Source organism: Podarcis liolepis, assembly GCF_965112155.1.
Source record: "Podarcis liolepis genome assembly, chromosome: 8".
Classification (NCBI taxonomy): Eukaryota; Metazoa; Chordata; class Lepidosauria; order Squamata; family Lacertidae; genus Podarcis; species Podarcis liolepis.
Genome location: NC_139560.1, coordinates 78797240 through 78810611, shown reverse-complemented (window position 1 = coordinate 78810611; position 13372 = coordinate 78797240). Strand labels below are relative to the sequence as shown.

Sequence of the window (13372 nt, the reverse complement as noted above, 5' to 3'; positions counted from 1 at the left end):
GAAACCATAAAAGGTACCGTAGGAGTGTGGGAAGCCATACCGACTCAGACCATTGGTCCATCTGGTTGGGATTGTCTCTACTGACTGGTCACCACTCCCCAGCGACTCTTTCCTCGCTCCACTTGTCGGTGCCAGGGATTGAAACTAGTTTTGAAATTGAAACTAATTTTATTATTTATACCCTGCCCATCTGGCCCTGATGTACAGATGGCCCTGATAGCAGCCCAGGTGTGCACCCCTTACAAAATACAGGAAAAATACTCCTGAGCACGCAGTCTGGACTTGGTAGTCAATCCCCGACGTATTGCATGGTCAGTTTCATGTGGTGGAAGAGAGTTGTGAGCTGCCCTGAGACCTGCAGGTATAGGGCAGTATACATACTTAATAAATATCATCATCATTATCAAAGAGAGTGAAATATACTCGGAGTTGAGAGTGGATTTCATGCTCTTTATTCAGCTCATAGTGGTGAGGAGGAATGGAAGTTCCCCCAGAATGTCTGCTTTATATACATTATTTACACAATGGGCCCCACGTGATTGGCTAATTCCTGGATTCTCCTGTAGGCCAATCAGGTTGCGGATTCACTTCCACCTGGAGCTGGATTGGGTGGCTCCTGTGGACCAATCAGACTGATGCATTCTGAATCCTATTGTTCTTGGACCAATCAGACTGCTGCTGCATTCTGAATCCTATTGTTCTAGGAATCAGACTGCTGCATTTTGGATCCTATTCAACTCAGTACATAACAGAGAATGAACAAAGAAGCTTTACTTCCTTCTTCACCAGAGGTGAAGGGATGTGACCTCAGTCTAGGAATACAATTCTGTGGTCTTAACCTGTTCATGCATTAACTAGCCCTAAGCTTGCTGGTTATATTTTATTGCAACTTCCCACATCTTTGGTGAGTTAATTAATAGCAGGGAAGGCACTAGAAGCAGGGATGTTGTTGTGTGTTTCATCCTGACTTTGGACAGGGAGAAGGGAGGTGTTCTGTTGAGCCTCCCACATGCCCAAATATTTATTTTCTACCCAAGCCCTTCTTGCAAGAGGGGCTGGACCTGATAGGCTGCCATAGTGGATACCTTGAGGACGATGTCAGCCCAATGCTTGGCTTCAGTGAAAAGGTGGATTTCATGCTAGGAAGTGATAGAAAAGGAATTGAAAACAAAAGACAGTATCACAATGCTCTTATTCACAACCATAATTGGAATACAGTGTACGGTTCTGGCTGCCTGACCTCATAAAGGCTATTGCAGAGTTCAAAAACGTTCTGAAAAGTATGATCAAGAGATGGAACAATCCCCCTCTGATGAAATATTACAACATTTGGGGATTTTTAGTTTTGAGTATAGATCAGTAAGGGGGTAACATGATAGAGGTATATACAATTATGCATAGTGCAGAGAAAGTGGACACCTAAGTCCTTAAGCTTCTGTTCTGAGAAGCCTTTTAACAGCTAGATGATGGACCATCAACTATTTTTTAGATAATTCATTTTTGCAGAAATATACTTCAAGATCCTGAACCACTATCTAGTGCAGAGTCAAGACAGACCCTGAAAATAATAGAGGGTATTCATTTATCCTTTAGGTAACAAAAATTGGGGGGGGGGTGATCTTTCCCATTATATGGAGGATCACAGGAGATGACACTTGCAACTCTCCCTTCTTGCCTGTTAACTGAAGTGCTGGAAAAAAGCTGTTTTGTTTCTGATTTTTTTATTGTAATTACTTAATCTTCTAGGCTAAAGCCAGAAATAGTTATGCAGTGGAATGTTTCTGCCTGCTGCTGCTCATCTATCAAACACCCTCTCATAACTAATCCTTTTGATCACAAGAATCTTCTCTTCTAAATCCGTTATTTAATCTTTGTTGCCAGTGGGAAATCAACAATGGCTGAGTTGGTGCTGGAGCGGGTGGGGAAGTGGTTAATTTTATTTACAGGCGAAAAGAGATGCATTGTGTAGAGCTATTGAATTGTGTAAAATATGTGATCTGGATGAGATAAGTTTGTGATTTCAATGTCAAGCCTTCCCATTTTTAATTAGTTTTTTTTTTAAAAAAATTGATCATAAAAAAGCATCAGTATTGCTTCAAAATTAATATGTACAAAACTTTTCCTTAGATCTGGTGCATAGGTCTAGGTCTAGAACTAGGGTAGTTTATGACATTGATCCAAATACTAATAGAGAAAATACTGCAAACTGCAGTTTTCTTTGGCTATTGTAGTCATTCTCCACATCAATAACGAAGATCATACTCTGTGAAATTCTATATTCCTTGCTTAGATGTTATTTAATGTAGGATTTTTAGATGGTAGCATGAAAAGGTATGTTGTTGTTTTGTAGGGCTGACAGTGTTTTCTAATGTTCCGAAAAAATCCGAGGGCTCCCAAAATAAAGACACCAACCAGGATAACTTGGAGCAAAACAGCAGCCTGTAGGCTTGGCCTTTATTGAACTGTTGCAACAGGGTGTTCCCCTCACTTGCAGGAGAGAGGAAAGACCCAGAAAGATGGTGTGCAAGACCTTATAAAAACTTCCCACCCTCTAGGTCAAGCCCACCCCCAGAAACATCATGCATACATTACAGAAAGGAGGGGTTGAGGGAGGAGTTGTGGTGGTAACCTGAGTGTCCTGTCACCTGGCTAGTTCCTCCTTTCCCCCTCCCCATGAGTCACTTCCAGGAGACAAAGGGGAGTTGGCAGTTTCCTGCCCCCAGAGGGAAGATCTGATCATTGTCCTTTGTTTCAGTCCATGCTGAATCCACTCCCATATGCAAGTTCTTTGTGATCTTGATGGTCTTCTGTCTAGGACCATCAGGGTTGGCATAGCAACTGGGCAGGGCTCTTGTGGATGTGCTGGGATGGTGAAGGGATTATGGCTGACCAGAACCAAGCCACCCCCCTTTGATAGTCCTTGTCATAGCTGTAACTCGACATAAAACAAAAATGGAACAGTGCAAATCCGATGTATGGTTGATTTTTCTATGAATTTATAACAGAAGTGTGGCATATGTAGTGTGTGAGTGTGAGTGTGTGAAGTTTGTACAAACTGAATGATTGGGGTGGGGGGTTCCTGCTACACTAACATTAAAGTAGACCAATGCTGTTTTCAGAGAGCTCTTGAACAGGAAGTTGCGCATTGATGTTCCAAAATGGCCAAATAATGCCAGAAGAATAGTTGTTTCTGGGTGGCCTGTTAGTTTACGACAAAGCTATTTGTATTCAAGTGTGTCTTGCCTAGTTTCTTGGGGTAGCTTGTTATGAAATCCCCAACAGTTTAGTAATGAGAACGGGGTACATAACTCAGCAGTGCTTTGGAACGGAGAATGACTACAGCAGCCAAAGAAAACTGCAGTTTGCAACAAGATGAAGAAACAGCCCATCTGCCACTTTTGTGGAATTGTTCACTAAAATGTCTTCGTTTTTAAGGGAAAATGACCTTGTCTGCAAGTTAAAGGCTAAAATGTATGAGGATGCATATTGCTATGCTCCCCCTGGTTCTCCCAAGAAGTGAGAAGTTCCAGGGGCACAGCACTTAACCCTGGTTCAGTTTTCCCTTTGAAGGAGGTTACTGGAAGTTTGTGGCACTTTTAAATATTTGAGTTTATTTACAGACTGAGTATAAGTGGAGGAACAGTTTAACCTTCCAACAGGCAGCCAAATCCACTGCCCAACATCAGATCTGCAGGTGGGAAAGAAGGCTCTTTCTCTGGGTTGCAGAGCCCAGAAAGTCAGCTCTGTGTCACACATGAAAGCTGTAGTCTGTTTCTTTGCTCCCTTTCACAAACACTTAAATCGCATTGTCCTTAATGGGGTGGGGTAAGTCTGGTTAACCCACATTCAGAAGACTTAAGTGAGATCGTGCTGTAGAAAAAATCTCCCGGTCAAAAAAGTACCTGGCAACATTGTCGTGGAGTATCAAAGAACATTTGCGATGATTCTGGCCCCACTAATTCTCTCCTATCTAAGCTAACACCATGAGCAAATGGTCTCTGAAAATTCCCGCTCAGTTTGCAAGAAGAAAAATGAGGGTTATAATTTCAATGAATTTCTCTGGGGGAAGGGTAAATTCTCAACAGTTTCTCAAGGGTAGAGCACAGCTTCTCTCTTCCCTGGTTGTTTTTGGTTTTGCAGCTAGCGCAAGACCCCAAATTTGTTGACCCGAAAGTTGGTGAGCTTTTTTTTCTCTCCCCAAAAACAGCCCCCCAAAACACGTGATTTTTTTTTTATTGACTTGCATAAGATCCAGGACAAAGCGCCGCCTTTTGGAAATCACAGTAATTTCTGGGGAAATCTGGACATTTGGCAGCCCTAGGGTATGGGAATGGCAAGCACCCCACTGCCAATGGTGAATATTTAGAGATTTTCTGAAAAGTGGGCTTCTTCCAGGGAGATGAGAGAAAGGAAACTGCTTTGAGGTTATTGGTTTTACAGTGAAGCAGTATATAATTTTTATGAAATAAACCAGGCATCCCCAAAACTCCAGATGTTTTGGGACTACAATTCCCATCATCCCTGACCACTGGTCCTGTTAGCTAGGGATGATGGGAGTTGTAGTCCCAAAACATCCGGAGGGCCAAGTTTGGGGGTGCCTGAAACAAACAAACAAAAATCATACATTCTCTCTAAAGCGAAATCATGAGAAACAACACTATTAAAGACAGAAAACTCTATGGACAGCAGACCTTAAGGGTATATCTGTTGAGATCAGTATCACTGAAATAAATATGTCAGTGACACTGAATGTTGAAATAGGGAACTAAAACTTATTACAGCCTGCTATATCCTGAACTTTACAAATACCATTGTATCCTCGAAGGCTGGTCAGTTGCTAGTCTTTTCCACTCATATTAATGGAAAACTAAAAAATATATCTCAGTAGGCCTGCAGATTTATTCTGCAAGCAGTTCCATTTCTTACATAGGCAGCATGCCCAACAATCTTTAGGAGAGTAAAGGCCTGACCCCTCCAGAAATTGGATTTTTGTGTGTGTGTGTGCTTTGCTAGAGAGCTGTGAATTCTCATAGGAAGTTATAGCTCTTTCCCCAAGTTCTTCAGGAAGAAGCATTGACGGTTAAACCATTCTAGAATTTGTAGCTCCATGAGGGGAATAGGGGTCTCCTAACAATGCCCAGCACCCATAACAAATTGCTGTTCCAATGATCCTTTGGCGGACGCCATGACTATTTAAAGTGGCCTCAGTGTGTCATCAGAACCCAGACTCATGGTTTGTCTGTGTTTTGGAAATTTCACTTCCAGGATTGCTGGCATATCTGTGTGTGACTTAACAGGTTGACACAAGTGAGGGAAGTTACAATTTTCCATATGAGAATAATGTGCAGGGTTTTTTCCTCTCTCATCAAAAAGCCCCCACCCCCGTCTGATAGTGAATCTACAATAGGCAGTAGAAATACTTTTACCAGCAGACATGGAGTCTTCAGTTACAAAGAAGGGTTCTGTATTTCTGATCGTTGTGTAATTAGTTGCAGCCATTATTCTTAGTTTATAATCCATTATATTGGTGTTTAATTAGATCTAATGGGAAATGTTTTCCATAAAGGAAAACAATGATTTGTAATATCTTGCTTATGTGGTAATATTTATTATAAGGTTGTTAACAACGTTTCAGACAATATGGTGCAAGTAATGGGTTAGCTGTGAACCAAAGTGACTTTTGTTCTTTCCTGGAGGGAAATGTTAGAAGGATGCATTATTTTATCAAAGGCTGACTAGCAGGCTGCAAAGTGTCAGTTAAACTGTCACTGTAGCCTATTGTCAACAAAGGGGGTGGCTATGCTTGGGGCAGTTGCGGGTTTTATATTCAGAATCAAAGGCATCAAGGGGGTGTTTGGTTTTGATTGGTCATTTAATGGATGTTTTGCCTCATCCTATTGGCTCAAAATTATTATAGGCAAATAAGAGGGTGGATTGTCACCATAGCTGTAATCCTGAGAGGAGGAAGTGAAGACCAAGTTGAATCAAAGAATCAAAGAATCATAGAGTTGGAAGAGACCACAAGGGCCATCGAGTCCAACCCCCCCTGCCAAGCAGACTACGTGTAATTTCATCTGGAGTGTAGTGAGATCTGTGCTTACTGGGGAAACAAAGGGACACAGTAATTGGCAAGGTATTGGTTAGAGAATGGAACTATAACCTCCTGAAAGCGACAATAACCAGTGCTATTTAAAGTGAAACCACAAGCCTTATGAGTAAACAAAGGTTGCACTCTATTAATACCTCTAGTTACGAACTTAATTCATTCCGGAGGTCCGTTCTTAACCTGAAACTGTTCTTAACCTGAGGCGCGCTTTCGCCAATGGGGCCTCTTACTGCTGCTGCGCCACCGACACATGATTTCCATTCTCATCCTGGGGCAAAGTTCTCAACTCAAGGGAACTCTTCCAGGTTAGCGGAGTTTGTAACCTGAAGCGTTTGTAACCTGAGGCGTTTGTAACTCGAGGTACCACTATATTGCAAGAAAAGCTTCAATAACTGGATAATGCCTCCTTTTTAACTCAGATGCTCTGTGCTCCATTTTTCCTGTTTCGTCCCTTGTTATAGCTACTGAAAGATGAAGTGGTACAGTCATACATCATGTTATGTCCGCTTCATGTTACGTTCTTTCAGGATACATCCTGCGGTAACCCGAAAGTAACGGAAAGGATTACTTCCGGGTTTTGCCGCTCGTGCATGCGCAGACGCGCAAAACGAGGTACCACTGTATAGGAAAACAAAATGGTTTCGAGTTATTTGTTGGCAGTGAAGACAAAGTGAAAAAAGAGGGTCAAAGAGTTTTAAAAAGTGGCTGAATACCACTTTGTTTACCAATAAAATAAAATGCCAATCTAAGGATGGGGGGACCTTCTAGGCCATAAAGGGAATCGGTAGCTGCGGGGGGTGGGTGTTAACAAAATCCAGGCATGAGCTGCCATAATCTGAAAGAATATCTCTCTTTTGTGGGCTATAACTCTGGTCCATTATGTTGACCAGCTGTTTGGTGCTGAGATGCTGTCCCGCCTAAATAGAGGATAGCCTGTTGACCCAACTCAGTAGAATGGCAACACAAGCTATAAGACTCTTGGTGTTCCATACTTGCACTCCTCCCAGAAGTGGCAGGAAGGTGCAGGAACATTTGGGCCTAATTTTTCCTATTGAAATCAATGGGACATTTAAAAAACACTTAATTGCAAGAAGGACAAGTACTTCAGTTCAGTTAAAAAACAACAACAAAAACCACAGAGCTTTCCCCTAAAATGTTAAGCTGATACATTTCGTTATTGTCTTTCTTTACTTTATCATGACTGACAGCTTTACCATCTTTATCTAGTAACTGGCTCACTGGAATAACTTTTATTTCCTCTCGATATGCCTAAACATTTCTTATCTCTGCTGGCCACAGATGTCTCACTGATATTTTTAGCTCTTCTTATCAGTTGTCTGGCAGGTAGGAAGTGCAATTTTTACCCAATTTTATCATACGTTTTATCTCTCTCCCTTTGTAGTAGTATTTATAAGTTACTTAGCTATTTTGTGTCTTAGTCAGTGTGAATAAAAGCACCAAGGTTTTTAAACCTCAGTTTAATTATCCTGAGGAAAAATTCACAGCCCTGCAGAGGAGCTGAAAGCTTCCAGATGCTGTTACATGCACCTTGAATTGCCACATTTCCCACCAGCAATTGTTCTTGTTCTTGGTTGCATAACAATCCCAGCTGATATATTATTCCCTGCAACTTAACAGGAAGTATCTACTAGTATAATAGCCTGTAACTCTGGAAGCAAGATAGGGATATGCCAAAATAAGGGAAATAGAGGAGGAGAGCTTGAGTAAGAATTAGAACCCCAGGGAGCGGAGTAGTGAAACAAGAGGTGAATTTCCCCCCCTCTTCATGGTATGCACCCCTCCCTATCTATATAGCAACAAATGCCCATGTTCAGATCCTTTGCAAGCCCCAGTTCCAGACTCAAGTCCTAAACAGAAGCACTCCTATCAGGGGTTTGGAATACAGAGACTGTGAAATTTTGCTATGGGTTCCCACTTGTTAGCTTATACTCCTGCTCCTCACAGCTCCGGCTCTGGACAGCCAGGCAGCGACTTCAACCCCCCTGTTTTCAACTTAAATCTCCCTTCCTGTCTTGCTGCTTCACAGACTTCTCATGACTGAGGAATGCTATCGCTCCCCAAATGAAAACAAAGTACAGGCTCCCTACTTTACCTGCACAATTTACTGTTGTGAGCATGCCTCTTCATTGGAGAAAGGGATGCCCTGAGCAGTGATTCACCCAGAAGGGCAGTGGGCAGCCTCCACTGGGTAATTCTGCCTCATTAGAAGTGACAGAATATTTAGAACTTACCCTGTTGAGGTCATTTTGGAGAAGGCAAGGCAAGAGCAGTTAAGAGTCACAAAGACACAACAGGCAGCCTTCCTTGTGGGTGGATTCTTTGGGCTCACTGTACCCATTTAAGCAATTAAATGTATTATCACAGCACCTTTCTCTTACTGCACACCAGCATGAATACTTGGGAATGAATGTTGTATCCACACTACAGACATTCTGTGCCACTAAAAATATTAAGAACTGAGATCTGACGAGGCGACAAGAATTCTGCAGATTCCTAGACCAAAAGCAACTTGCAACCAAACCAATAGACAATAAACACTGTGATCCAGATTCAAAGTGTTGCTAGATATGCCGTGTTCCAAACCTTCAGGAATGGCCTCCAGCACAGTACAATAAGCTCTAGTCACCAGGGGGTTACGGAGTTGTGAATATGGAGCTCTTGTCATGTTTGTGCCTTATATAACCTACATGTTTAAGTCTTAATTGTTGCATGAAAAGGGTTAAGACCATAAAGTAAGTTGCCCCGCCAGGCTTACCTCACCTTGGGAGGAACTATTGATTTCTCCCAGTCTACCTGAGAAGCTCAGTGTGTAAACACGTCTGAGCTGATTGCTCCAAGCTCAGACTGCATGGCTCTAACAAGCCTCTCTTTGAGTTCCTATACCAATAATTTAGGAACATTCACCACTGTAACTAAGCCAAGTTTCACTGCTCGTGCAACCTTTTCTGAATGTTCTATGGAAAGCATGAATCTGACCTTTGGAGAGTAAGTAAACCATTTTTAACATACCATACATAGTCCTTTTTCTATGCCAGGGGAAGAAAATGTAGGATATATTTTAGAGGTCTAACAGCCTATATTTCCATGCTTTACTTTGCTGTATATGTTGTGATCTTAAATCTCTGGTGGGGTACTCACACCAAAGAGTACTTGCCCCAAACCCGGATCTTGGCATTCAGGGAATTTTCCTTTATATATATATATATTTCTTACCACCAGCAATGCACTCAGAAGTACTTATACACACTGAACAAATCCCATATAACCTGGGTTCCTAGTTCTGTGGCTTAGGAACTACATGTCAGGATCAAAACTCTTGGCTAGATCAATTTAGCCATGTAGTTTTAGTGCCTTGTGGTTTTAGTACATTTGTTGCCTGACTAGCTGTGATGACAATTCCTGGCAAGACTGCATAGGCTTGCATTAGAGCTTTTCAGATGATGGCCTATTACTTCAGTTTTAGGCTGTTCTTGGGGTTTTGCTTGTTCTTTACTCCTCCCTGTCACTTTAGAAACCTGCCTCTTTGCTTGCTTAGCCCTTCTTGGAGATTTGAAATGGTTGTCAGGACTACTGCTTGGCTTGCTTGTATGTTGGGTTTTCTTGTAATGGCTTGGGAACCCCATGATATGCACACTGTTTTGGGGTTTCCTTCTGGAATGCACTCCAGCCATTGGTTTTCTGGACAAGTTTGTCAGTGTTCCCCTGAGACTCGAAAATTAATTAATAGCCAGAAGAATTTTAAATAACATTGGGGGTAGCGTAATACAGTATAAGCTTGCAGTTCTTTGAATTGCAGTAACTGCTCAATATTGTTACCAGCGTTGCTTTAAAATTTTGCCACAGCTCTAGCTCCATTTAGCTTCTCTGAGTCATTTCATATGCTACCTCGATGGCAGGTACAGCAACAATGCGAGAGACAGAAAGGTAAATATAGCAGCTATTAGAAATGAAGAATATGTGAGCTGACATAAACAATCCCATTTGTTTGTTTCTCCACAGACAAAAAGGAAGTGAAGGTGGGAGAATATAATGCTATACTTGATTCACTGGAAATGATTAACAACACCATCAAATTCCACGGTAAGGCAGGAATATTGAAGAGAGCAAAGGAATGATACCATAGCTTTCTGTATAATTTTTATGTCACATGGAATGCAGCAAACAGAAATGTTTCACTACTGCCACAGAGTAAAACCGGCTCAATAATGTATTTAGACTGTGCCGCTTCAGACTGCAGGTTCGTATGCGTGAAATATTTTGTAATGATCCCACATTTAAAGGAAAAGTTCTTTTGTACATCAGGCATAGGCTTCCCCGTGAGAGAGAGGCATGCTGGGAGCTTCTTATGTAAAGGAACATTCAAATTTATGGCACCTATAGGCTGAAGTGGTACAGTCCGGAATCTACCACCCCATTCTGTGCAACCAGCAAACCAGTTCTTAGGTACTTTCAGAGAATCCAGCCCAATAGACGTTGAGTAAATCCATATCTGTGCATAGCACTTGTGCTTAGGTTCAAATCGTTATCACAAAAGGTGCAAGCATAAACTATAACTCTTGCAAAATATGTATTCACCGGACTCAGAGCTCCACTCCCCCTCACCCCCCCCCCACTGCAGGGGCAGGGGGGCTAGTTTGAATCAGCCGTAAAGGGAAGCATCAAGGGGGCATGTATACCAGGCTTCTTCAACCTTGGCCCTCCAGATGTTTTTGGCCTACAACTCCCATGATCTCTAGCTAGCAGGACCAGTGGTCAGGGATGATGGGAATTGTAGTCTCAAAACCTCTGGAGGGCCGAGGTTGAGGAAGCCTGGTGTATACTCACAAGCACATTTATATTAAACACTCAGCATTTAAAAGAGTTCGCTTACATTATCTTGCTTGTTATATCCTGGTTATGATGCACAAAGCCCTATACAGCTTGGGTTCAGGCTGCCTGAAGGACCTGCCTGACTTTGAGCTCAGCCCCACCACATGACACAGGTATGTTTGGTGAGGTCTATGGAACTCCCTTAAACGGGGGAGGCAGGTCTGGCCGCCTCTGCTTTCCTTCCTTGTTCAGACAGCAATGGGAGCACTCATTGGCAGTTGGGGCAGGGATTCCTGAAAGTGGGTGTTTCTGCTCTCCGCTCCTTTAAACGTTTTTTGGTGTTTTCCGTGTTGGTTTCAGTGGGAGTTACTTGTCTCATTCTTAATTATTTATATTGATTGTGTGTGTTTTTAGCTGTGTTTGTTTTAATTCAGTCTATGAGCTGCCTTGGGTCCCGGCTGGGAGAAAGGTGGGATGTAGACAGAAAAAAATATATAGCAATATTTAAAGGGTTGCCCACATGGGGTAGGTGTATGTTAATATTTTACCCCTCCACCCACGTTTCAGATGGAAAAATTTTAAACCAAAAAAATAGTGGGTTGCCTATGTCACACTTGAGTCCATGGCAGAGAGCAGATTTGAACTGGTGCCCTCCTAGTTCACAGGAAAGCATTTTAGCCACTAACACCATAGCTGTCAGCTTACAGATTTGAAAATAAGGGACCAGCAGCCTCGAAAATAAAAGATCAGCAGCCAAAATAAGGGATTTTAGTCAGCCAGCAGCCAAACGAAGCCTCAAGTGGTGGTTCCCACAGCACAGCAACCCGGCAAGGGGGATGCAGCAAGGAAAACCACCGTCACCTCTCCGCTGGGAAGCGCTGAGCAAAGGCGAGTCCCCAGACAATGCAGCCGATTTGATTGGCACAAGGCATGCAAGCTCCACCCCCAGTCGTTCTTAGACTCCTTATTGGGTGAGCAACACAGCCAAGCAACACAGTTGGAGCCTCCCTTCTCCCTGGCCGGCAGGGAGGGAGGGAGAAGAGCTGCTTCCTTTGAAACCCAGGAAATTTACGGGACATCATCAATCCGGGATAGCAGCGGGAAACGGCGCTGGGATATGGGAGTTTCCCACCAAATAAGGGACAGTTGACAGCTATGACTAACACCAGCCTGTGAGAGAAGGCTCCTGTGTGGTTCCTGATGGTTGCACAGAAACTAGATTGTGTGCAGCTTCTTCTGCTATAGCAGCACTATGGGAGGAGCAGTACTGCCATAACCTCTTTACTTTTAAAATACTAATGGTGCATCAGGCATTGAAATTTGTCCTTTGAGGGTCTGGCCCTACCATGCAAAAATGGTGTACAGCTTTTGCTGTCGTTTCATCCATGCCATCTACGATTTCGTTAGACTAAATCAGGCACGTCCAACAGGTAGATCGTGATCTACCGGTAGATCACTGGATGTCTGTGGTAGATCACTGGTAGATCACTGGCTCCCCCAAAGAAGCTCAACAAGTTTGTCTCCCCGAAGAAAAGCTCAGCATTTTTGCCCTGAACTCCTAAAAAACTGGGCTTTCCTCCTCCCCAAAAATACCTCAAACAATTGGACCTGAACCCCTTAAAACAGGGGGTAGAACACTCCCATTTTTAAACTCTGTGAGTAGATCACAGTCTCTTGGGAGTTGGCCACCTCTGGACTACATAAAGTAATCATTTGAACCATGACTTTTACCGAGTAAGGTTTTATTTAAAAGCCATGGCAGTTGTCATTCTCTGGAATAATTTAAAAAATGAAATATATATATGTCCACAAGCAACCGAGAATATTTAGGTCATTTCTCAGTGGTTGAGCACATGCATGTATTTCGTATATTTCCCATGTTCCACCTCTGGCATCTCTAGTTGAAGGATAATAATAATAATAATAAATTATTATTTATACCCTGCCCACCTGGCTGAGTTTCCCCAGCCACTCTGGGCGGCTCCCAATCAAGTGTTAAAAACAGTACAGCGTTAAATATTAAAAACTTCCCTGAACAGGGCTGCTTTCAGATGTCTTCTGAATGTCAGGTAGCTGTTTATCTCTTTGACATCTGATGGGAGGGTGTTCCACAGGGCGGGCGCCACTACCGAGAAGGCCCTCTGTCTGGTTCCCTGTAACCTAACTTCTCGCAGTGAGGGAACCGCCAGAAGGCCCTCGGCGCTGGATCTCAGGGTCCAGGCTGAACGATGGGGGTGGAGACACTCATTCAGGTATACTGGACTGAGGCCGTTTAGGGCTTTAAAGGTCAGCACCAACACTTTGAATTGTGCTCGGAAACGTACTGGGAGCCAATGCAGATCTCTCAGAACCGGTGTTATGTGGTTTTGAGGTGGTGACACTCCTGATGTCCTGCTGAGCTGTGTCTTTTCTGCACATAAATAATGTGGAGCAGAA

At 42.9% G+C, this 13372-nt stretch overlaps 1 protein-coding gene across 1 annotated transcript in view; it reads left to right on the top strand.

Annotated features, from left to right (window-relative positions):
• Window positions 1-13372, top strand: part of GABBR2 (gamma-aminobutyric acid type B receptor subunit 2) — a 288773-nt gene that overhangs the window by 169165 nt on the left and 106236 nt on the right. Inside the window, exon 9 of the mRNA XM_083519142.1 lies at window positions 10127-10207. Within this exon, the coding sequence (XP_083375268.1) occupies window positions 10127-10207 (81 nt within the window). The remainder of the gene's footprint in view (window positions 1-10126; window positions 10208-13372) is intronic.